The 27,578-nt window shown below is 35.7% G+C and overlaps 1 protein-coding gene across 1 annotated transcript in view; it reads left to right on the forward strand.

The window, feature by feature from the left end:
- Positions 1-27,578, forward strand: part of LOC150084840 (uncharacterized) — a 165,780-nt gene that overhangs the window by 74,666 nt on the left and 63,536 nt on the right. Inside the window, exon 2 of the mRNA XM_090376367.1 lies at positions 15,039-15,706. Coding sequence (XP_090232493.1) covers positions 15,039-15,706 — 668 coding nt within the window. The remainder of the gene's footprint in view (positions 1-15,038; positions 15,707-27,578) is intronic.

A 27,578-nucleotide genomic window follows, 5' to 3' on the forward strand; every position in this document is an offset into this window, starting at 1 on the left:
ATTAAAGTGGCCACTTTCAGTAGTTCTTAAAGGTTTCCTAACCTCCAAGAACAGTGAAAAAAAAACTTCTCGAGTCCATCATGCCTTTCTTTAATACTAACTAGCTTCTAATTTCTTCCTGCTTTCAGTCCTATGTGTGATAGAAATGTAATCATGAAAGGATAATATTGTTAATTTATCGATTCAAAAAATAACGATTTACAAATTAGCCATAGGATGAGAATTATCCTGGTAAACACGGTTTAAAAAAAAAAAAAAATAGTGGATAGGAAATTCATATTAAATATGCACGCTAAAAATGTATTTAGCCTTTAAGATGGCTTAAAGATGAAGGATTTTGCCATTTTATTTACTGGACTTCTTAGGAGCATTGCATATTTATTCTACAGACTGCCACGGTGGTATTCCATGTAACGGTGCCACTACAGGCTTCCAGTTGGAAGTCTAAAACTCTAACAGGGTTTACATTCATGGCTCACCAGTTTCATTGATCTGTTTGTGGAATTTTAAGCTGCAGTCAGTATGTGGCACCCAAATCCTCTGTTTACACCTCACCTGCTGTTAGTAGCCCTAGATATATTCTCTGTCTCTTCTCATTCCCGTAGTATACTAGAAGTTAAGTAATCAACATCTCGTATACTCAAAGGGACCACCCTGGTATAAACTAAATCAGGCAGAGGTCAAGGTGTGGGCACCACACCCCGACCTTTTCCCTATCTCTTCTAACATATAATACGGGTACTGTAACTTGACTCTTTTGAGGCACTGATTACACTTTGTGGGATCGAATATATTTATTTCGTGCGTACCATACTAAAAATTTCGTCGCCTCATACCTCACGTTAATACGGCATGGCCTCTTCCCCCCATCTATGGCAGATAGTTGACGTTTTTAACAAACTGATTTGCGATAGACGTTTCATAAAGAGTGCAGAAGAACAAAATTCAATAATTGCAGCTTTCCAACACGAGGTCAGAACGCATTACAAAAATATCTGAAATCCTTAGTAGCCAAAGCGAAACGTTTAGAACAACCCTTGCACTTGTAAAAATTACACACTTTATCAATTCAATTATTATTTTGCTGTTATTTCAATCTTTCCAAAGCAATGGAGAAAGTCATTTATATGTTTCATATATTATTTTGATGTTGTGCATGTGAGAAAAAAAGAGAGGGAGGGAGAGAGGAAGAATAATTATATGTATTGAAATTAGTGTGACTGGTTCTTCGACAGACATTGATTTCATTGATGTGATTCAAACCGGTTGATCGTCCGATTAAAGCATTACTAATTGATTAAATGCAGCATTGCATGTTTTGTAATTTATGGCAGATAGTTTACTTTTTAAAAATCCGACTCTTGTTAGCTATAAAGCCGCAGCAGAATAAAATTCATTAATAGTTTCAGCCTTATAATCCATTTTGGAACTGAGTGCAAAAGGAATTCAACTGAAAGCAAAGAAGTGGGGAAAATACTATTGCAGGATCCTCGGTGAGAATCCAAAGCAACTGTTAAAAGTTTGACTTTAACCCACCCCAAGAGTAATAAATAATAAGGCTTCTGAAGAGAGCCGTGTAAACATAGAAACCTCAAAGCAGTCGTATCCAGTCGCCACATCAGAGACGGCAAAGTGAACGTAAACCTTTTTAATGTTTAGGGGTTAAGAATGATAAGACGAATGCAACATTGCTAGTTCGCATGTCTGGAAGGAGGGGTATCCTGTTTGCATCCAGGCGCTTGAAAGTTTTGACATGGCCCTACTTCTAAAGAATCCATATAATTCTTATCATAGCTTTGCGAAGATACTGATAAAGCTATTTCCGCTTGCATTCCGGCCTCAAACAGACGAAAGCTTTAGGCCATGATTATTATTTCAGATTAATTGCACACACTTCCTTTTATGTAATAATTACTTAAAAGAATGACTTATGTAACTGCTTATAAGTAATTACGACCCACAGATATTATCTATGTTTCGTAAATAGGAGCATTCAGGTGGCAGCGGTGGCCTCATTGTAGCAGAAGATATACCACACTTAGTACTCTTCAAGGACATGTTAATAATTGGCAGTTACTGAATTTAAGCGGTAGGAGCCCTCTTGAAGATGGAGAACACAACTCGTAAAAAGAGCTGTAATAGACTCTCCTTACTTTGTTTTCGCATAATTCTGGTTATATTATTTTAGCATGGACCAAATGTGTTAAAATAATAATTCCATATAATTTATTTTAACAACACATAAAATATATAAACCTCTTTCTAAACCAGTATGGGCATAAATCGAATTAAAGGTCGAAATTATTTTGAATATGTACAAACAGGCCTGACGTAACCGAGTGGTCAATAGCGAGAGTGCAGTAGCACGCACTCTTTGAGTGGGCCGGGGTTCAAACCCGTGACTGCTAAATACGATTAACGTTTGTATTGACGATTTATTGTAAACTCCACTGACCTGGTGGTCGTGCCAGAGTATAAACAAGAAGTACAGTATTCACACTTTATTAGACAAATTTCTAATTTACGAAATGTCATTTTATATCTTGTTTCAGATTTTTTAAAAATTAGTTTAAAGTGGGGAATACTGCCATAGTTGTGTGGTTCAATCACGAGGGTACGAAAGTACACGCATTTGACTGACCATGGTTCGAGCCTACGTGATTACTAAATACGACGATGTTCTTGTATCATATCTTGTGAACTTCGGACCTTATGTGGTCGTCCCGGAGCATAAACAGAAAATCAGTTATTACTTCAGTTAAGAGCATAATATAGCAAAACGTTTCCCATAGTTACAGTAGATGATGCCAATCCTTGATGTTATTAAATTGACTATACATTAAATAATGCTCTATATAGCTGATTTCACGTCATACTAGTAATGGACTTTTCAAAAATAATTGGCCCGAAGCTGATCCTTGTGACGCGCCTGTGCATGGAATAATCGTTTGAAATAAACTTATTTTAATCATCTTTCACCAACCCCAGGGGCTCACATCTGGTGAGTATGAACTTGGCAAACCCAGGGTCCTGAGCTGGATATCATCATCCTCTCTCTCTCTCTCTCTCTCTCTCTCTCTCTCTCTCTCTCTCTCTCTCTCTCTCTCACACACACACACACACACACACACAGGATAACTCGGGAATTTTTTTTTTTTTTTTTGGCTGGTGCAGCATAAGCCTGAGGCTTCCTTGCATCATATGGTTAATAATAATCTCATACTTTTAAAACTTCAGCCAAGTTATGATATACTGAATCCAGATCTATGAATTCTCATCCAATTGCATTGATTTTTTGGAAACCTCTGTCATATCAATAACTTGAGTTACAGTTGACTGTAAAATTCACCTGTGCATCACTGACTTTTAGGAACTACATCATTTATTTTTGAATTATAGATTCCATAAAATTTTGGCAAGTCAGTTTAATAATGAAATGGACCTGTAGTTACCTCTTAATATCTTAAGTACCTGATTTATATGTAGGGTTATTAAAACCTCTTTGAAATGATGAACAGCCAAAATCCCAAATATGCATCAACAGGGAATTTTATTTTTGGTGATATCCAAAAGGAATTTTAAGTTTTTATATTTCAATATAGCTTAATTGGCCAAATGTGTTACTTCATTGTGATTCGTTAATATCAATTTATTTTGAAAATATCCGAAATTACGAGTGTTTTAAAATTCCAGACAGAATTTCTCTGCTAGTTCTCTTTTTTTTTTTTTTTCCAAAGAGATAAACAAAATAATAATAATATTATTAAATAACTAGTGTTTACATTATTTTCTGATTAATATCTGAATTAGTGCCATATCGCTGTTGATTACTTTATCAAAGATTATGAAAACGTGAAAAAACGCATAACATTTTATATCGAAGTGATACTGCAAAAGAATAAAATGAAAAACATACTGTTATACATAGCAGCATATGGCAAGTGTAACTTACATATATAGTACAGTATATATTTTTTTAATATGAAGCACACCTTTTCGTATACTTCAGAGATTGAAAAATTTTAATTTGTTTATACAGGTTAACGAACTGCAATGTGTAAGTCAAGTTAACAGTATTTTATGGTAATCCCAAACGGCTGCTGAAACTAACAATCCCGTGGGTGGGTCAGTGCAGAGGCTGGAAGCCAGTAGAAACCTGTTAACGCTCGTATTGAGTTTCTGTAGGTTGAATTTTCAGGAAATGCATTAAGGAAGAGGGTCCTTTCAAAGAACGGAAGTAGAGGGAATCAGTGAAGAAGAAAAAAGTTAGTCTTACAAGTTAAGTTGAATCGTGAATAGATACCGACTAGTTTACGCACGCGCACAAATGGGTTTAAAGGGGGAGGGGGATATTGGATTCACAACCCTTTCACATGGTCAGCTCCACGTCAATCCACCTGAGGTATAGGAAACAATGGACTCTTTCAGACAGTCCACAGTGAGCGGCGCCACCGTCAACCGTTGTTTCCTGTTACACCTCAGGTGAAGTGGCTTGGCATAGCGTGGATAAAAGTTGACCGCGTGAAAAGACAGTTATAGATGACATTTTGGAAGAACAATATCATCTATGGAAAAGGCATTCGGCAGAAAATTAGAGATGTTTTAGGCCAGAGAGGTTATCATCCCAGTTGGGAAGACAGTGAGAACAAATTTGAAAATCTGTCTACATGTGAGAACAAATCTGAAAATTGTATAGTGTTAACAGATAAAATAAAATAATGCCGGGAGCTAAAGACGGGCCCTACTTGGAATGTAGGGGGAAACTATAGTTGGGGTAAGCTTGAAGCAGAGTAGTTCCGGCGAGCATAGTCAAAGCAGTTCTTGTCAGTTCCGTCGTGCTTAGGGCAGCACTTACATGGCAAGGGCTGTGTAAGTGTGCCCTACGCAAACCGGAACTGACAAGAAGGGAAAATAGAATTGTTTGCTCCCTTTTCAAATATTCGACCTTCGCAGCACAGGAAGCAAAATCGGCTAGCTAGGGCTCTTGATAGAGGTTGTCATTCTATATAGTGATTTGATCTAGAAATCTGGTATTTTTAAAGAAAATATACATTGGATTTGTTTTATTATTATTATTCTTAATAGAGAAATAAGACAGAATTGACTTAACTAGGAATAGTAGTACAGTATTTTCCTTTTTAACATTTTCTTGGCTTGCTGCTAACTGAAGAATTTCAAAAACAAAACCCTTTCACGTGGGTTTAGTTTTCCCATATCAGCGGTCACACCAGTTGTTTCAGTACTGCACTACTGAAACAACTTTGAGTTAGATTTATCTAACCATATACACCCATCTTCCAAGGTTGAGTTAGAAGATGGGTGTATACGGTTATAACTTGACCAAACAATTGCTAAAGAAGCAATCGGACTTGGTTTTAGAACGACTGGAGTTAGCTAGAAGACACCTAACTGCAAAACGCAGACAGCAAATCAAAGCTGGGTGTTTATTTAGGCTAAACGCTTCAGATCTTAAAAGAAACAGTTTTTGATTGAAGGACTAGTGACGTAAGCAAGTATTCCTATGGACCTACAGTGAAGGAATCCATATTGGCAATCATTAATTACACGGGAAGGGGGTTTAAAAGTAGTGTAAATGGATTTGGAAATACATAGTGTTTTCCTTTGGAAATGTAAACAATCCTTTGATGACGTTTCTTCTAACATTTTAGAGACAACAGCAGTTCTAAAATGTCGGAACGACGATTTTATCATGCCAAGAAGGCTAATTTTATCTTTAATAGTCTTGAGATGTAGTTGAAATCGTGATGTGGGTCCCGAAAGATATGACGAAAACCAGATTTACAATCTAGTTCATCTCTGATTTTGTTCCGAAGGCTGTGACGTCAAAAAGTTTAAGGAGAGTGTAGTTAAGCAAAACGTCATTGATATACGCATATTGATAATCGAACGACGTTAGCAAGATGCACTGAAGTAATAATCGGACAATAAGTCTTGAGTAGACAGCAATAAGAAACAACGACCTTTTTAAATTTCGCTAAGGTAACAAAATGCCTTACTCTGAACCTGTTTGTCTCTAAAGAATTCTGACTTGTTTGACAAGATCAATAGCACGTATTATACCCAATCTGTAACAGAAGCGTTGCGTTAAGAGTTCAGACCTGATTTTTAAGAGTCCACTCGTGGCTAAAGGACATAATCAGAAGGGCGTTTACATTTCAGAGAACTTTTAAGATGCTAAGTTGTTTCAAGAAACTGCTGATGCTGCTAGAAATGCAGATAGTTTTTTTTTTCTTTAATTGCGGAAGAATGTGAAGTTCCAAAAAAAAAAAAGCGATCTGCCAGATACCATTTGGGTAATTTATTGCTATTTATTTTACAAATGGAATATTCCTGAAACATTTAAAACAGCTATTAACATCCAGTGATAACATTTAATAAAGAATTATGAGGGACTCCTATGCTACAGAATGTTTAATTATAATTTATGAAGTGACCACTGTTTCCATTCTCGAGTACGCATCTGAGGTCTGGTTCCTTTCAAAAGACGGTTACATTAAAAGGAATAATAGAAAAAGTTCAGAAATCATTTAGCAAATGCTTAATGATTCTTTTGGCATATGAAACAAAGGAATATATGGTTCCATACGAGGTTGTTTCAATCCATACTGCTCTTACTTCAAAAGATACAGGACACAGGGAGATGGACAAACATGTTGATAAATTTATGACGACCAACAATGATGAAATATTAGTGCGCATGAGTACAAGTTACAAATCGACGAATCAGATTTAATCCTCAACTGCACGTATTTTCAAACATGTCAAGGTCGCTTTCGTGTTTTCAACAAACCTAGCCACATGCACTTACTGCTAAGCCATAAAACGATTATCCCAGTGGAATTTTCCATACGTCGACACCTTTTAGTCCCTAAGGTTTCCGCTATCACATCGCAATAGCTCACAACGCAAAAAGAAACTAAAAAAAAAAAAAATGCAATGTGATATGAGTTTTGGATCCAGAACTTTCTGTTGCACGGACTTGCTGACTAAACTGGCATGTCCAACATAATTACTTTTAAAATAAATATGAAATAACCCTAAATTAGAAAAGGCCATTAAACTGACATTAACGCATCCACATATACCAAAACAAGGACAAAAAAACTTCCGGTCCCTTACATCTTAGTTCCATTTCCCTTCATTTTTCTTCCCTCTTCAACTTTTTCGAGTATATCACGACATCTGGCACTGCTCCTCCCCCAAGGCAAAGTAATATTGAGGGCGAAAAACCCGTGGTCTAGGGTTCTACCGGCATTCTAAGACTCAGCAAAGACGCGTGCCACGGAAGGCAGGTGGCGAACAGGCGCGTTCTGAGAGCACGTGCCCAAGACGTCTTTGTCCGACTAATAACAGCACGTGCCAGCTGGCAGACTGTTCTTTCTTATCACGATCGCTCGAAAAAGAGGCACTGAGAGGAGCGAACGAGTCGGGGTTGAGAGGGGAGGGTTTTGGGCTGCACCTGGCTTATCTCCGGCCGGAGACTGGCTTGAAACGTCAGTGCACCGTCCACTCACGGACTTATCGGCGGTCCTTCCTGTCGTTAAGTGACCGCTTCTGTTATTATCTGGTCAGTAGCATATCACGGATGTTGTAGGAGAGCGTGCTGCAGAAAGCTGTGGTAAGTTTTTGAATTCAGATGTATTTCTCGTTTGTTTCTGAAAGAATGATTAATTTTTATTTGTAATTTTGATTAGTTCATGGGAAAAAAAAACGCAAAGCACGGCATTTATTTTATCACGTGCGATATTAATCTTTTAATTTTGGAAGTAAATCACGTATAACGAATTCGTGAGGAACTCTGATAAGCTGTGCTGACGCATTTTTGTGCGTTTCTTGCTACCTGTTCCGTGAAAGTCGTCTGCTACTTCACATGCAAACAAAGAAATAGACAGTATGCAGCCGACTGGTCAGCGCGAGCTGCACGCGACGCGGATATCAAGTTGCAAGTATACTATTGTACACGACGCCACTATAATTCGCTTTTTAATAGGAACATAAATCGACGTATTCAACATATTCGCTACAGAAAATGGTAAAACATATTGATGAAAGAACTAATAGAATAGATGATCGTTTCTGACAATTTTATTTATTTAGCAAGATAATAAAAAATAAAATTTCTGTTTATACTCCAGGACGACCACACGGTCAGAGGAGTTCACAAGAATACAAGAAATAGCGTCATATTTAGCAGTCATGGGGCTTGAACCCCTGTCACTCAGTCACGTGTCTCTCGCATGACGAAGAAAATCTTGGTTATAAAGACAAAGTAAATAAAAGGATTTAAGTCTATTGATCTTACAATACCACATGCACGAATCAGTTTTTTTATTGTTATTATTATCTTTTATCATTTGAAAAATTAAATACATTGGTGTTAATTACTAAACAGGTGTAAACTTTAGTTTCAATAAATGGAATGGCAAATAATGTCTAAAACAAAACACTTCCACGGAACCTTGTCACAATGGGAGACAACACCGGACAGTAGTTGAACAAAGGTTGCAGCCATGGTCGCAGTAGTTCCCAACGAGGACGCTTTTTCCTCTAGGGATGCGTTTCAGATTTGTGGGGACGATCTGTTTTCATACCGACAAAGGGGCGCTACCCTTTGTAGGTATACATAAAGGAAATCAATATTATATACTGTAATATGATTTTATTTACTGTATTTTAAACAAGCAGTTCTGATGAGATTACTAAGTTACTTAAAGCAAATACGGTAAAAAATAAAATCATATTACAGTATACAATATAATATTTATCTCATTTATGTACATTTATATTATAAATACACATTAATTAATCTCTTTATTGCAACATATAGCATAAACATTAAAATTGCAACATGCCCCTAACGACTAACAGAGGCCCAAAACAAATTTTTATATTTCTTTACCTACAAATAATCCCTCTGTTTTATTTGCTAGAGAGATTAAATCTGTAATATCAATGAATTCCTTTAATTTTTCGGTGGAATGTACGTACGTTAAATAGAATATCGTTTAGTTCTTAGATTAACATTGTTATACATGTTTTATTTCGACAGAAATACATTAAAAATTCATGCATTATGAAAATACTTGTAAATTTGTACACACAATTGGGGGCAATGGACTCAAAAAAGGTTGAACCACTGCAATTCTTTTATTCTATTTTCGTGAACTCCAATATATTTACAAACAGCAAGTAACATGCATATATAAAACATTTGCGGAACCACCTGAGATCCATTTTTGGAACCTCAACGTTCTGCAAGAAGCCGATTGAACTTTTCTATGTCACTTTCTAAGCTTCGCAGTTTTTTTTTTTTTTTTTTTTCCCAACTTGAAATCTTGAAAAGGGTCAGTATCAATGGACTTTTAGGTTAATCTGCATATTAAAAATATCCATAAAATGTATGCACAAAACCTCCAATTCAAATAGTGCACATGAAGTAAACCAACGAACAGTTTCAAACTGGCGTTCATCCAAAATTTAGGTAACTATTAAGTGATTATTGTGACAGGAAAGTCATAATACATTCTCTAACCGACCATAGATTTATTTTATTTTCAAGGCCAAAGTTTCAACGTATTATCTGCGAGTATTATTGTTTCGTGATTTCATCATTTCTATTAAAGCTCAAGGCAGACAAGCTTCTCAGAGCTTTAGATTTAAGAGATTAAGCAGCACAATTATTGTAATTAATTATATTGAAACATAATGTTTAGTTCATATCTTATAGAGAGCAGCTTATAGTCTGATTAAAATGTATAGACTGCGAATAGCAAGCAAGGGGTCTGTCAAAATGAAGTGCCCGCCCAGCATGAATTATTAGGTATGCCGATAGCTTTTTTTTAAACTTCTCACATTATCATGTGTTTATGAACCGAACCTAGATGTGCGACGAAGATACAGCTAATAAAATTATAAGCATGAATTGAAGGAGGAGGGGAGGAATCCTGTATTTAACAAATTCTTTATTATGAATTCGCTAAACACATTCACAATAAAAGCTTAACAGACGCTAACAAAGTATGCCGCGCTTGGGATAAAGAAATAATTTTACAAGTTATTTATTTGAGATAAAACTAATTGATATAAGCAATTATTTGAACTATAAAACGAGTCTAGATTACTATTCTTATACGTTACCTTTTTAGAGAAACTCGTAGAAGTAGACATCACAATAAAAACAGACGAATAGCTGAAACACAGAATTACTCGAAAATTGGATAAACAAATATGTAATACAATACTGTAATTACTTCCGGCAAGAAAAGCACGCCACCTTGCTGTTAATGCAAGAAATAGATAAATAAAAGAAAAATTGTGGAATAGCGACAGATGATATTCGTATTTTTCACTTTCAATACATTTGATTCAAGTAAGAAAAAAAAATACAAAATTAACTTTTAATTAATACTAAAATCTAAAGACTTTTTTTTTTTTTTTTTTTTATACCGAGTTCGTTAACCTAGCATCGTGTAGCCTTGGCCCGTTAGTCGACAGCGTTTGGGCGCTACGGTGAAAGTACTCACTCCTGTGAGTAAGCGAGACTAAAATAACTTTGGCAAAGTAAAGGGATAAAAAAAAACAAAAAAACTGAAGAATCCTGACAAGGAGTAATAATGAATGGCAGAATGACGGACTGTCAGCTGCCAAGGACATTGACAAAAATAGGCCACAAAAATTGTTTTCAGCAACTTTAGTCTGAAATTTGTTTATTTGAAAGGGTTTTTAAAGTAAATCGCCTAACTACCTCCTAACCTTGAGTTTTGTTGCCAAGTTAGAAAACAATAATGATAAAAACGCGGAGTGTATTAATTCTGATTGTGCGTTTTTTTGTCTTACTGCAATATTTTGTTACCATTCTTCGAAATGATTCTTAATTTGTGAAGTGATTATATGAAACTGGGAACCACAGGAATTATTCAGATAATGCTGCACAGGTCAGATTAATGTAACAGACATCTGATTTTTTAAAAGCATAAATAGTCAAAAATACTCACCGGGACACACAAAAAAAAAAAAAGTCTAGAGAGTCATGGAGTTTTATTGCACAAATTATTAGTATTTGAATCGTTAAGTGACCAAGGAAGCAGACTTCTTTTTTTTTTTTTTTTAAATCTGCCAGGGAAAAAAAAATATATATATATATATTCATTCATGCATCTCCCATCGCCAAAAAAGTGATCAGCCAATTTCGCTTTGAACATCATAACTCTCCTGCTCGACCACCTTGGCAGGTAATTTGTTTCAGTGATCTACAACAACAACACGCTGGTCGTTAATCATCTCCCACCATTCGAATTAATGACATACTTTGACAACTTCTCTCGTACAACTTTCCCTGTACTCATCAGTGTCATTGATGAGGACTAGAAACAAGAGAAGTACCCAGAATCAACTCCTAAGGAACTCCACGTGTTACACTAGGCCACGGAAGAATTTCCATTTATGACTGTTCTCTCTCTGCTTCTTTTTCAGCTAGCGTACAATCCAGCTAAGGATCTTCCCTGTAATCTCAGCTCGTTCCAGTTTATAAAATGACTTCTCAACAACAATATCTCAAACATTCTCAGTAATCTTTAAGTCAGTAGCAATAGTTTGTTGGCAGACTATTCAACAACAATGTCTGCTAACAAGTCATGCTGGAGTATAAGACACACTATGCACGGGAAATTATCGGAAAACACATTTATACTTGGGGGGGGGGGAAAAAAACTGGTAAACGTACCAGTAGCCTGTTGCATAGCATGTCATAAAGTCTTCTTTTCTTTTCTTTTGCCACTTGTGCGGAGAGATCCCTCCCTCAAGCGAGCCTCCAGAGTGTTGCTATTTGTTGCCAGAAGTAGTGTTGATATTTGTGAGTGTAGTTGATAAGCTGCTGAACCGTTTGCTAATAACATTGGAGTCGCCAGCCAAAGTATACAAACCACTATATGTTAGTCACTAAAACACGACACTTAGTTTTTTTTTTTTATTATTATTTTGTTTCCATGTGGAAAGTTTGTGTTTCTTTCTTTTCTTTTTTTTTTCTTTTTTTTTTTTTTTTGTTGCTACAGCATTTGGAAGTTTCATAAATTACTCGACAAGGTATATTAAATACGATTATAAATATTTGAATTATGATAACTGAACTTACCAAAGTCATTCTGGTACCATAGTTCAGTAGAAAAAGGTTTGTCTATTGTAAACCTTCACAAGAAAAAATGTGATTTTACCCTTAACAATGGGTAAGGTCGTCCTTGGCGGCGATTCTGCTTTCAGTCCTTTGCGGTACATCTTCAAGAATGTTTCAGCCACTCCTAGAAACTTCGCGACAACTAATAGTCAGACCATGGTTTCGTTGGGTACGATTTCGTGATGGTTCAATTCCCAGAGGAGCCCATCAAGGCTAACTTAAAACTTTCCAGTCGGCCTTCGGTACCCAGTAGGGTTCGCGCTGGGGCTTTATTCCGCCCAAGGCAGCTTTTCCGTTGTTGGTCTCATGAAAAGTTCATAATGCCTGGTATCAGGGTTGCCGTATTGAAATCGAAAGCAAAAGGCCCCTAATCCTATAAGAGCAGGCGACAGAAAGTTGTCCAGAATGTGACAACAGACTGACTTTCGTTTTAACTGAAACAAATAAATTAGTCTCGGTCTACACGAACAGAAAGACAGCCACAACGTGTGCGTTAAGCGCCAAAACAAGGCTACGGAGGCGTCAACATATAGTACCTGTCATTGTTCTGTCGGGTTGCTATTTGCTGAACGAAAACCCCATCCATCCTTGCCCGAGACTGCAACAGTACCAAACTTCATTGTGCATCATCACTACAATTTATCCTTCTTGAGTGAATTCAGTCCTTTAAAGGAGTTCATTGCACATTCTCCTGACCACAAACTCTGTCGTTGAACTGAAAGAAGATTAAGCATGATTTGTTGCTCCCTATCCATTTGCAGTCTTCAAAAAGATGATTTTCTGCACTGTAAACATGTTTATTATTGATAGGGTTTACTAAAAATTACTTGCAGAGGCCCTCTGTAATACTGTATCCCGTATGTTTCATCTGTATATGAGTGATTCAATGACTTATTGCATTATTCCTGAGTACGAACGCCGTAATTAGATGTAGTGTCCAAATAATTCATAAATTAAATTACTTTATGAAAAAATTCACTTCTGTTAAATCTTCTGTCCCCCAAACCTAATTTATCCATTGATAAATTAGGCAAAACATCTCGGCATTCAGAGAACTTTTGCTTAATTTGTTCATTGATACCTCACGCACACGTATTTAGAATTATGTAGTTAAACATCATATAGAAAATAATAAATTTTAACTCTATGAAGGGAAGAGAATTTTCACTTTTTATAGTGATTAGGTGGCAACTTATCATGTCAATCTCCCAAAATGGCTTTGACCTTGGAAAAATTCATATACAAATTGAAGTTTATTTTTTGAAAATAATAATTGTATACCCCCTAAACTATTTCTGAGTGATCAGTTAAGGGAATTTTCATCTTTTGCCTTCTGTAATTTACCTGAAAATACCAGAGTATTTTCAGGGTTATATAGCAGTCTGTTCTAAAGCAACTCTGAGCATCCCATTTTGTGAATATGAGGCCCCCAGAGCTAACCGTTTTCAAGGAAAAGTGACCCCCTTTTTCCATATTCTCTGTTTTTGACTGTAAATATAATACAAGAGTGTTATATTTACAGTCAAAACTTGAAGAATCAGTTTCTAAAAGTGATAAATCTTACTGCTGAAATAATGGGCGCCCTTGAAACACTTCACGTTTCTCTCTCTCTCTCTCTCTCTCTCTCTCTCTCTCTCTCTCTCTCTCTCTTTGGACGAAATTCAATATCAGCTCATTGACAAAGGTTAATTTGGAAATTCAGGTGAAAGCTGAGAGTAAAAAATTTGTAGTAGACCTTAGCAATGATGTTAACATAAAGTATGACAAGATCCTGATTAAATATACTTGGTTGTTATAACAAAGTCGATTTCCCCCTTGCGGCCTTCGAAAAATTTTGAACTAATCCATAACTTATTGCAGAAACCACATTATTAATTCACGGGTTAACAAATGTTAACCCGTGACCAGTGTCCCAGAGTATCAATGTTACGAACATAAAGAATTATGGGACTATAAATATGTACAAGTACTGTAAGTGAAATTCCACGTGGCATTCATTTACTTTGTAAGGACGTCGTTTATTCTCTTAGATAAAAATAGTATTTGAAAATTTAACACACGTTATCATGGAATTCGCGATGTGTCATTTGTAAGCTGCAAAGAGTCCAGAAGCCACTAAGTCCCAGGTAGCTATTAATATTTTTCTTCCTCAGTTATTTAAAAATATAACGAATTATTTGGCCCCAGTCCAAATTTACTTATCGTGAATGCGATAAATGTCTGATTTCAGCTCTGGATGGAAATGTTTCTTTCATCCAGATTGAGAGTTTATCTTCGTAACAAGTATTATACGGTTACTACACCTAGTAATACAGCTGATACTAAATGAAAGTGCAAATTTAAAAACATAAATGAATATATTATTTTAAAAATATATAATTGTTATATTTAAGAATTGTATATTCTTCTAATTCTGATATTTTTTACCCTCCCCACCATCATTCCATAGCTCTTACGGAAAGCAGGTGGGAGAAAATTTGTCTTCGGTCTCTTACAAAACAGGGAGTTCGACTGGAAGCTTGTGAACCACCCATTCTCAAATTCTCTTTCTCTGTCATCATTTTCAGTAGTTGAAGGTAATTTTGATTACCTTCAACTACTGCGATTTTTAGTATGCAGTGGTTGAAGGAACATTGCTAATTTGTGAAATGCTAACTTAAGAATATAACTGAACATTTACAAGTTACATTTGATATAATATATCCTCTCATGATTACAGATTTAATTGTAGCAAATAAATAGTGATTAAGTGATTTTAATAACAAGTACAATACAGGGATGCTCTCATATAGTTATCAAGTTTACTTCAACTGGTTAATTTAAAATTCATTATTTTTATTATTTCTAGGAACGTCGGTGGATATAACGTCGGCTTTGCTAGACATGTATGACTCCCTGGTGGCCAAAAACAAATTTACTGAGGAAGCTCATGAGGGTTTAAAGATTTCCAAAGCTTCTCGATGTTCCGTCCATCCGCATGAACATAATTCGGACCGCCAGGAAGTCGGTGGACATGTATGGAATAATACATCTGACCGTGAAAAAGGTGATCACTGGCAAACATGTCGCACATCCACTCCTTCCCATACCCAATACTCCAAGAGGAATTTCAGCGACAGGAATAATTATTTCAAGGATAAGAAACGTCCTCTTAGTACTAGTTCCGTGTCTTCATCATCGTCATCGTCTTCTTCCTCTCTTCCCCGTAATGGTATGGACGTTAAGAAGTCGTACCTTGCCAGCATTGAAAGTCTGGATGACGATGAGTTTAGCGAAGATGGCGAAGGTGTATCGGATTCTCGTCGTCTTGACCATTCGTTAATATCGCGGGACAGGGATAACACCGGACGGATATCAGAGAATGGATACCAGAGTTATATTACTAACAATTCCTCCACGTCCTTGCCAGGAAAGCCAAGATGGTGCGACCCGAATTTGAGTCATACAGATCGTGTTGTAATAGAGATTGTAGAAACCGAACGAACGTACGTCCGAGATCTCAATGAGATTATCGAGGTATGTAAATCAAATTAACTGTTATTGATCTTTGTGTCATAATTTTTCAAATTAGATATTTGCAGTACTGATAAGTATCTGGTATATTAAAACTTTCTGTAGCAGACTTTTTACACGTCATTTTTATTATCTCAATTTCTGTTTTTGCTTTAAAAAAAAAAAAAAAAAAAACACATTGTCCAACTGAAGCATTAGTTTAATACTCGAATTGGTCATATTAATTTCACTGCCAAATAGCAAGAGGACAGAAGTTGAGAAATGTAATGTATGTGATATTAGAATTAATGAATCAAGTGTTTTGAAATTTAGAAATTTATTTTCCTTTGGAATTCTGTAACGTTTGGCTGTATTTTTAAATGCTGTGAAAGATTGTTGACACGTTAGTTTGTTCATTAGTTATGTCTTAAATGGAGGACTTAGTGCACCTATGTGCTTCTGTTTCTATAGTATATAATGTATTCAAAGTTTTCCTTTCTCTTACTTTATTCTTCATGAAGTTTAAATTATATGGTTTGAATATCCACCACAAATTCCTTAAATGGTGATCTCCAGGTAAAATTCTCCAATGAGGAAAAGAAAAGTTAGTTAACGTCAATCCTTTTAAAACTAAAAAAAAAAAAAAAAAAAACTTCAGTGCTTCTATGCTTATCTACGACAACACTCAGACTTCTAGACAAGACTACATATCTCTATTAGGGGTTATTCTGACTTTTAATCACTCTTGGCAAGTTTTCGCTCTCGGCGTTACTTTTCTTCTAAACAACTCCTTACTCTGCACAAATCTCAAATCCGCCCTACCTTGAATATTGTTTCAACAACTGGGATCATGTCACCAAACCTCCCTCAAGCTTTTGACCCCATTCAAAAGAGGGCAGTTAGGTTAATTAATGACCCATCTCCGACAAAGTCTCTCCACTCTGCTTCATAGACGTTCTGTGGGCACTGTTCTTCTGGCTTTTCATCTGTAATTCCTTTACTTTTTTCCAAACACGTGTCACAAAAAAGGCATCATCATCCATTCACTGCCGAACTCCAAACTCACGATAATCTTTCCCTCTTCCTCATTTATTACAGCTAAACCCCCGTAATGAAGAGAAAACATCACATGACTCTGTTTGGTATTGATTTTCGAAATTGATATGAGATGTTAATGAACTTTTCCGACTACTGTAAAATTGTACAAATCGTACACGGGCCATAAAACCACTGTGTCCCCCTTGGGGGTTTAAATAATTTAGATTGACGTGTATATTCTCATTTTGACTCATTTGAAAGGATTTAAAAGATTGAAATTTTAATGACAAAACTACATTCATTAAACAATGATAAATATGCTTTGGTAGACTTCTGTACTTCAGGCTTCCTTCGGTGGTGTCGCGTCAGTTCTTGGTAGTGCATGCTATAAAATATTGACCGACCTTGTGGTATTTTTACGATTACAGCCCGCATGTATGAGAGAGATCAAGGTGAAAATAACAAAATTCTTTTGTTATCAATAATCTGCCCGTGTCGATTAGCATAATTAGTTTAATTTGGTTAATATTATTTTTTTTCTTTATTTTTATTTTTTTTTTTTTTTAGTATTATGTGTATATGCTAGGAGTAGTCTGGTTAAATAAGAATTTCCATTTGTCCTTCGCGATTATTCAGTAATAATAGATAATTCCCTCATGTCAATGACCTGATCGACGAAACGGGTTCTTTTAGGAGGTTCGTGAGTTGCTGCAGATAACATTCATTTTTACGCACAAACCTATTATGTAGCTAGCGCTAGGAGGAAGGCGTCCCAAATAGTTTTCATATAGTTATGGGTTGTATATATGCTATATCTGTAACATACAGAACATAGAGTTATTATGTATTCTTCAAAATGCGATGAAAGTTTGTTTATCAAAAGGCATCAGTTACTTACCCCCTCCCAAGAGTGTATGTATTTTTCTTGGCTTGTTGACGGTTTCCTTGTTAATTTAGTTAATACAGTAATATTAGCCAGATTAACTCCCCCCTCGACATTTCGTATAGAGTAGATACTGTAAAGAAAAGATCTCACGCAAAAAGTTAGTTGCTGATAGAAACCTAACTCAAAAAAAAAAAAAAAGAAAAAGAAAAAAGCAACATTGAGAAGAATGCAATGTGCTTTGTTTTCAATTTATGTGATGTTCACCAAGCGAACACATGGGCATGCGCAACAGGAAAGCGAGCTACTCGCATGATTATTGGTAGAATTATGTTTTAATGGGATCATTCTTTGTTTATTGTATCAGCAAAAATTTTGGAATTATGTCTAATTTTTTTTGCATATTATTTATCAGCGTACGAAATTTTAATTAAGGGGGAAATTAGATGTAATGATTTTTGAGTAGTAAATAAATTTTCAGGATAAAATGATACCGCTAGCAATCAGATATCTGTTTATTAGGCTTTTAAATATAAATGAAAAAACCTTTTACTTGTGATTTATGTGGCAGGTCATTTTCATCTTCAACACATCTCAAGGACCACAAAAGGTCTCACACTCCTGAAAAGCTATTTTCTTGCAAAACATGTGCAAAATCATTTTCAAGGTCACCACATCTACTCAAACACAACAGAAGATTTCACTTCAGGGAAACTTTATCCTGAAAAATATGCAAGAAGTGAATTGATAGCTAATCCTACTTGCAGTATGCACTCACTTATGGTTTCAGTCATTCATTAAAGTTAAACTCCAAAGTATCCAAATTATCTAAAAGAATGCACTAAGATTTTTGCAGCCGTTATAATTTGACAAATAGTAGTGAACAAGGAGGTTATTAAATGTAATATAGGGCTTGTGTTGACTCATCTTCAAAAGCCACAAATTTTCAGCATTTTGAGTTACTAAATAGACGTTACCTTTTAAATATAGTGGAATATGTACAGAATATATTTTTAAGGTCATTAGCTATAAAAAAAAAATGAGTGATTTCTTTAGGTTAGGAAATTTATGACAAGAAACTTTTGTAATCATGAAATTTTATATTTTTAAGCATAACAGAAAAAAAAAAAAATGTTATCTAGATTATTAACTTCTGGGAAGGTAACCATTTTGTGTGCATTTGTATTGAAGGAAAGGTTTTTTTTTTTTTTTTTTTCCTTTTTTTCTTTGTCTTAATTGATATAAAAATTCTTCCTTTTAGCTATCGATAACTGCTGAAATTTCAGTGTTCCTTTAATTAAAGTAACAAAATTTGACATATGCCATTCTCTCAGTTACTTTTCTGAGGTCTTGAATAATCAAAAAATTGGTTAATACAGAATCTTTTGCTGAATTTTTTCTCATTTGTTTTCAAATATGCTTCAACATGAAAATAAGATGGTTTTGTATGCTGTTACTTTGATTATACTACAAGTTAAATTTCTCTCCCAAAAAAAAAACAAAAAAAACCAGTACTGCACCAGTACAATTGTTTGGTTTCATACCCTCAGTTAAAGTGATATTCCGTTGAAACATCATACAAGGTTTCAGTCTTGATGGATCTTATGCAAGAAATAATTTTTGCCTTGGTTACAACACATACTAAAACATTACACTTTAAGTTTTAAGTTTTTTATAACACCTTAACTTTAGAAGCTCTGGGTTGCCATTTTATTAGGGGCATGTATTAATAGCACATTTGATTACTGCTCTGACAGTTCCTGCCATAAAGCTTATAAGATTCTTAACCCTTTCACAAGTGAGTTTCTGGACAGCATGTAGGCTACCTGTAGTAAGCTTTTTTGATATTTAAAAATTAAATATTTTTCCCTATTTTGAATTTATAGTTTGTCAAAAATAAAATCAACATTGAATTTTTTAAAAAAAGTTTAAAAAATCATGACTATAAAGAGTAGTCAGTATTTTTTTTCGTTGTTGATATAATATCCTCCACATTTGTATATGTATTAGTAGATTCAGTTTCATCAACTTCTGAATTCTAGAGTTTTTCAATTATGGCTTATGTTGGCATAAATTGTTTCAAACCGTGTTGAAAGCTTGCCCTTCATGCCGATTTTCAAAACTTTTGTAGAGATGAAAATGGATTCTTATAAATGCACTGATAGCACCACATTGAGTTTCATGACAATCTGTGCCATGTACAGACATAATTTGTTGACATTGCATTGGAACAGCCTACAAAATGTATATATGTGTTTGCACTCATAAAAGGGTTAAAGGTAATCAAAAAGGATGTGTTCATGAAGATTGAACCATTTCATTCCACATCTGCTCAGTTGGGTTAAAATCTGAAGTTTGTTCTGGCCAGGAAAAGTGTGTAAAGTCGTTGTCATGTTCCTGAAACTTGGAAAAATTTGGATTAATGTCACTAAGGATAATTTTTTTTTATAATCAAGTAGCGTAATAATAGCTACATTTTATGTGTAATAAGATATAAGTATCTGTAAACTGTGTAATTACATAATTAGTAAATAAATGTATACTTAAACCAAAAAAAAAAAAAAAAAATTTCGATATAGGTACAGCACACATACAACCTGCAACTTTGTGCAAGTTATACAACAGGGTTTCAGTTGTAAAAACATAAAACATAATGTGGTGTAAAGTAAATGTCACTAGCAGAGGATGACACTGTTTATCCAAATTCAATATAAAAAATTAAACTTAAAAATTAAAATATGTATAGAATAATGTCGGTTTTAGTATTACTTTGTATGGGCTTGGTTTTCGATGTGCATCATTATGCGAGAATTGGAGACGTGTGACCATTATAAAAAAAAGAAGTCATATCTCGGTGTGTACGCTGGTGTTCAAAGAAAGTGAATCACCTAGGAATTTCACATTTCTAACCCTTTTTCGCGATGGTATAACTAGCATCACAAATAGAAATATAAACAAAAGATATTTAAATAGTTAAGGCAAAGTTAAGTAATATTTGACAGGTGCTCTCAAAATATTCCAAAATGAGCATTTGCAATCTTTATACAACAGTTTTGGTAAACACAACAATTATGGCTGAAATGTTATCAGAAGCCCTCAATTGCTTCAGTTTATCATTTTAAATGGAAAACAAAATGAAAAGTTCACCAGGTGCAAACTAATATTTAGTTGAACAGCCTCCGGCCCTGATGGCAGCAGCACACCATTGAGGCATTGACAAGATCAGTTTCTGAAGATAATCAACCAATAGTTCGTGGTTCCAAACACCAATTATGGCTTCCTGAAGTTCACGAAGGGTCTTTGGTTTCTTTCTGGCAACTGCAGATTCCACACTATGCAACAGTTCTCTATAGGATTCAGGTCTGGGCCTCTTTTCTGGCCAGCTAAGAGTTGTAATGGACCATTCTTCCAACCATTTTTTTCACTTGTAACAAATGTAAACACATTACTGTGGAACCTCTAATGCAGAAATGAAGCTAAAATAACTACAGAAGTGCCTACTGACACTTTTCACCCGATGACAAGGAGCAGTCATCCTGAAAGATGCAGTTACGTGACAGTTTTAAATGGTTGGCAGCAATTTGCCTTCCAATATAGCCAGGTATCCATTGGCATTTACGGAACCTTTTATAAAGTGCAGGTGATATGAAATGCAACCCCATATCATTTGGCTGTTAGGGAATTTCACTGTAGATACCATACAGTCTGGATGGTATTCTTAATTAAGTCTATGAATCGTTTGTCTCCCATCAGAGCCATGCAGGTTGAATTTCTTCTCATCCGAGAAAATAACTGATTTCCACTGCTCGGGGGTCCATTAGACATGGTTCTTATACCAAATTAATCGGGCCTTTTTCATTTTTTGTGTGAGGAGTGGCTTTTTCTTAGGACGACGGGCTAGAAGTCTATTTTTCAAGAGGCATCTTCTGACGGTTACTGCACTTGCTACCATTCCCATTCTCTTTTCAGCTCAGACGAAGAAGCTTTACTGTTTTTGAGGCATAACTGCTTCAAAATGCAGTCCTGTTTTGGTGTAGAGACTCGTTTGTATCTGGTTCCTTTTTTCCTATCAGCAGAACCAGTATTCTTGAGTTTGGAAAGAAATCTACTCACTGATTACAAGACACTCTGTAAGCAATATGATGGGAAGAACATCCTTCTTCATGTAAAGCAACAATAGCACTCTTTCTTCGTAGTGTCAACACTGCACGTAACTCGCCATCCTGACACAAGCAAGGAATGGCTGCAACTCTTGCAGAGCATGCTTATATAGCTGAAAGTAAAAGCTGATTCAATATTACGTCATCACCTACGCGTGTCAATCTTATCTGACGTTATTCTGACTACAATTACAATTTTAAGGGGCGATGCACTTTCTTTGAACATCAGGTTAAGTATGCAAAATTGCAAGGCGTGACTGTTCGCATAAACTAATTTGAGAATTGCGACCTCTGATCCAGTTTCAGTTTCGATTTATATCAAATTACTGTTTGCATGAAAGTAAGGTTTAAGGATTCAAGGTTAATAAATGCATTATTTGCTATTATGCATGTTAATGTAATGTTAAATTTGACACTCTTTATTGCTTTTATTTTAAGCGTACTCCATGGTTTTAGACAGTGCGCCCGTGCTCTGTGATTGTTTTTGTTGAAGAGTTTGCTGTAACTGAGAATGGCTGTTTTTTTTTTTAACGCACATCCTTGAATTCAGGGGAAGTTCCTGTAATATTTTTATTGTACTGCAAATTACTAATACTGATTATAAGATTACATGTACATTGGTAGTTATAATTAAACAGCACCACTTTGAACGCCTGTAGGAGGGAAATGTCTGGTACTCGAAGAGGGAAAGGGTTCGATGGTTGGTATCATATAAAAGAGGGAAAGAGGTACGTTCTGAGATCTCACTTTGTAGCCCAGAATTTGTTGTTACATCTCTGCTGTAAATGGGAAAACAGCTAGTCACACAGAGCTAACATTTAGACTTGACAGTAGTTAGGTAATAACAGAAAGGAATGAGGGGAAGATTAATAAACTGTCGCCCGGGGCGATCATTTGGGGTTAGGTGACTTTTTATGAACTGTTCTTTTGTGATGAAAAGCCGACGCTGACTTTGTTTTTATTTTTTTACAGCCATTTATGCAGTTGCAAAACAAAGTTCTGGGCCCCCTCCTCCTAACCGAACTTCTCCCATGTGATATTTTTCAACGATACCAAGTGAGCCATTAGGTCTCCCCGACTCTTCCATCCTCCCACCTGCGGTTACTGGCCTAGCATTATAGTAATTTCGCAACTACATTTATTTTGAGAAATTCAGATCATTGAAGGCCTTAAAGTATTCCAGCAGTGGTAAAAAGGCCTTAAAGTATTCCAGCAGTCACCCAGCAGGTGCCTCTTGAAAATAACGTTCCAGTGTTAACTGTTAATCGATCATTAAAAATGTTAAATTGTTTCTACCATCCTAAATATAGTCACTTTTTATTAGTGATTTTGTTGTGGTTTTTAAACAGAAATTGCATGTGAGAACCTGTCACGTGCTCCACCACTGCCTTTGCAACTGTTTGGCACTTATTATTATCATTATTATTTTATTATTATTATTAGCTATATGGTGCAAGACAGCCTGAGACTTATGCTGCACCAGCCAAAAAAAAAAACACCCTAGTTGTCTTGAGAGAGAGAGAGAGAGAGAGAGAGAGAGAAAGAAGTAGTAGAAGGGAATCACCAAGAAAGAGAAGAATGATAATATCCAGCTCAGGACCCTGGGTGTGCCAAGCTTTTTTGCTAGAAGAGTGCCATTCTACTGGACAAGCACTGATGCTGTGTTTGTTTATAGTTTCACTTACTTGTTTTTCCAATCCCACTAATTCAGTAAACATCCACAGTCTTACTCTTGTTGTTTTTGTAAGATTTATTATTGTTTTCACACAGTAAAGACAAGAACAGGAAACTCTCTACTCTCTGAAGATTTGCACACTCGGATGTGCACCAAGTTTGAAATATATTTTGAAGTAAAGTTGAAAACCGAAATAACTAAGTGTTGAATATATATGATGCATGGCAAGTTCCCAGACATGGTGCTGTTGCAGTTATGTATGATGAGCTTGAAAATAAGTGAAAGTAGTATGTTGTTCAAACTTCCACCAAAACAGATTGTTGTATAGAGATTGTCCAGTAGGCTGAGTTGCAAGTAACAATTTTTTTTGTTAGTAGTATTAACATTCTGTGTCACAATTTTTCAAGGGAGCAATGAATGACTATCACATTTTGCTTTAAACTGGGAAAATCTGCAACTTATGAAATGTTAAAAATGTTTATGGTGATGAAACGTTATGTTGTACTAGTGTGTTTGAATGGTATAAGTAGTTCAAAGATGGACGTGAGAACATTCACAATGACCCATGAAGTGGCTGCCCATCAACCTCTCAAAATGAGGACAGAGTTGCAAAAATTTTGGAAATTGTGGCAAGAGACTGTCATTTGACCTCAGAATCTGATGTTGATGTTGGATATGAATAAAGAGATAGATATGAATAAAGAGATGATTCGTCAAATTCTGCATGAAGATTTAGAGAAAGGGAATGTCTGTGCAAAATTTGTGCTGCACAGCCTCATGGATAACCAAAAACAGTGAAGAGTGTCATTATGCGAAGACTTTATCCAGACTTTTCAAGACAATCCTAATTTCCTCATCTATATTATTATTATTATTATTATTATTATTAGCTACGTGGTACAAGAAATCTTGAGGCTTATGCTACACCAGCCAAAAAAAAAAAAAAAAAATCCCGAGTTACCCTGAGAGAGAGAGAGAGAGAGAGAGAGAGAGAGACAGAGAGAGAAAAAAGTAGAAGGGAATCGCCAAGAAAGAGAAGAATGATGATATCCAGCTCAGGTCCCAGGGTGTGCCAAGCCCATACTCACCAGATGTAAGCCCCTGGGGTTATATTGTCACTGGCGATGGGTGTTGCTTGTTTTGGTTGACCCAGAGACAAGTGTCAGAGCATGCATTGGAATTCAAAATCATCACCAAGGCCCAAAAAGTTTTTTATTTACAGAAGTCCAGGGTCAAGACAATGCCAATCATGTTTTTCTATAAACAGAGCTAGCACCAGCGGATGTCTTCCTCTTAAGGTGAAAACTGCCCTGCCTTCAAAGGAAAGAGATTGCAGGATGTTGAGGGCATAAAGAAAAATGTGACTGCCAAACTGAACATCATCTCTCTATGCCACCTTTGCGGATTCTTTTCAGAAACTTTTAGAACAGTGTAGTAAGTGTTTAATCAGGTGGTGATTACTTTGAGTAAAAATATAACTATTTTTGAGCTCCTTCACTTTGTTTTCTTTATATTGCACCAGTCTGGGAACTCTCTTGCCGTACTGTGTATGTCAAATTATGATTCAATCCAACATGAAATTTTCCATGCAATGTGAACAGGCAGTTGGGAAGGCACATGGTGTTCTGCCTATAACTAATAAATCCTTTTCTGTCAGGGAGGATACCATTGTATACCTTGCTGTTTCTTGTATTCTCTCTATCTTGTGAACTCCTCTGACTGTGTGGTCATCCTGTAATATAAATAGGAAATTTGTTATTTATTAACCTTCTTTACAAGGCAATGGTTTGGAATATTGTATCAGGTCTGGATATGTCCTTTTTTAGGTGCAGTCTCATGGTCTGCTATATGGCTCACTGACCTACCCAATTTTTATAGATATTAGTATTAGTAGTGGCAAATGATGCAGGAAAGCAGGATTATACAGCATCACCTCCCCCCAAAAAACACTTTTCATATCACCTGTCTAACTTCTCTAATAATTTGTCTAGTTCTTCCTTAAATTTATTTAAACTATCCACTTCCACAGCAGCACATGTAAGCTTCTTCCTACAATCAACTACCCACTGGCCGAAGGAAAATTACTGCACATCTGTCCTACAACCATCCTTCCTTAATTTGAATTTATGTTCCCTAATGTGTGCATTGTCTGAGTAAGACGAAGGATGCCATTAGCATTTAGCTTACTCAGTTTCGTTCAAAGTCTTAAATGCCTCAATTAGATTTCCTTGCAGATTCCTAGTTTTTAGACATTGCAATTTGCAGAACAGAAGCCTTTCTTGATAAGAGTACCCTTTGTTACCCCTGACTAATCTCATTGCCTTTCTTTGCACCCATTCCAACAAATCCACATCCTTCCTAACATAAGGCTTCCAGACCTGTATACATTCAAGATGTGCCTAACCATTGCCTTATACAATGGGATAATTGCCTCCTTATTAGTATTAAAATAGCAGAACCAGTGGCGGATTTAGCACTTAAGAGGCCCCAGGTGCAATTCAATTTTGAGGCCCCACTCTAAATATTTTCGGTACCGCTACAGTGTGCATTCTACATGCACATTTTTACTATAGCACGCACTCTAGATTTGGTGTTGCGGTTTTAATCATTTTGGTTGCGCAATTCTTTCATACATATTTTATTAATTGGGAATTAAAAAATTAATTCCCGATTATCACTTGCTATAAACGTCACGCCTCGTCAAACAATTCAGTTTTGATAAATACAACAATACATAAGATATTACAGATACTTACTTGATAACAAAACAAAAATACTCCTACACTAAAACACCAACCACACCAAACTCTAGTAATTTGTAACAGATTCGTGAGTGAAATGTTAGTTCCGAAAGCTATTAAAAAAGGCGATGCTCTGTTACATGTGAGCCAGCGCAGTAGTGATTTCAGAGGCTTAAAAAGACTACTGCGCTTGCTTGTTGGTTCCCAATTAGTTGTAAATAGTTTTTAACTGCCTCTGCGAACAAATTTAATATCATTTCTTGAGAAATATCGTCACAGGGTTCTTCACTCATGGAATTACCTCGACTAGGAAAAAACTGAAAGTGTTTAATTTAAGCATTAATGATAATATGTATTCTACTTCAGATTCACTTGGTTCGCATAGATATTTCATATAATATGTAGGGATATTTGCATAAGAGTTTACTAACTTCTCATATTAAGTTATAGTTTTATTCAGTAACGGTAATAAAGATGAGTGTAAAAATTTAAAATGAAACAATTTTATTTTTTTGAGACCCGAGATTTGAGGCCCCCCTCGATTTAAGAGGCCCTAGTGATGGATTTCTGTACAGGGAGCACACGAGGCGCGCGCGCCTCGTGTGCCTGTACAGAAATCCGCCACTGAGCAGAACACTGCATGGAAACAAATTATTATTATAATAAAATAAAAATGAGATAAAATAATAACATTCTCCATTTTTTTATTTTTATTTATTTATTTTTTATTTTTAGCTCTTCAGCAAAAAAAAAACAAAAAAACTTTCCCACTGCACAATCTATTCATCCCCTCTAATAAAACTGGCCATCATTGTTTTTACCTCCACTAATATATCAGCTGTTTGCAGTCAATTTTTATGTGTAAATTTCAAAAGTAATTCTTAAAATTTGACATCATCACAATTTCTGCATATACATTATAAATTTTTGTATTTACCCATAATACAGGGTGATCCAAAAGTCAGTAAACAATTAAAGAATCGGTATTTTAGTGAATTTTTGATGTATGGTAACGAGATTAGTGCAGAAATGCATAGAATTACATTCCCCCCCCCCCCAAATGCCAAAATTAGTTCCAAATATGTCCGCCAGATGCCACTGTACCATGAATGACATCACACAAGTGTCTGCTATAAAGGCACTGCAAGAACAACAGCTAAGCAGTTTAGTGAACATGTGGGAAAGAAAAAGAAAAGAAGCTAAGTGGTCATGTTATCATTACCAAATAAAGCACTGTTGGTGAAATGTCATGAAGGGTATGCGATGTGGTAAAGGAGCAATGACTGTTGCAGGACCTAAAGATGATGATTAAGAAATGTGAGACAACTGGTTCATTACAAGATTGTTCACGAAGTGGAAGACCATCAACATGTGCTACAACTGCAGCTGCAGTTGTGGA

This window comes from Mastigoproctus giganteus, chromosome 6, assembly GCF_048544385.1.
Source record: "Mastigoproctus giganteus isolate SK-2022 chromosome 6, ASM4854438v1, whole genome shotgun sequence".
Taxonomy (NCBI): Eukaryota; Metazoa; Arthropoda; class Arachnida; order Uropygi; family Thelyphonidae; genus Mastigoproctus; species Mastigoproctus giganteus.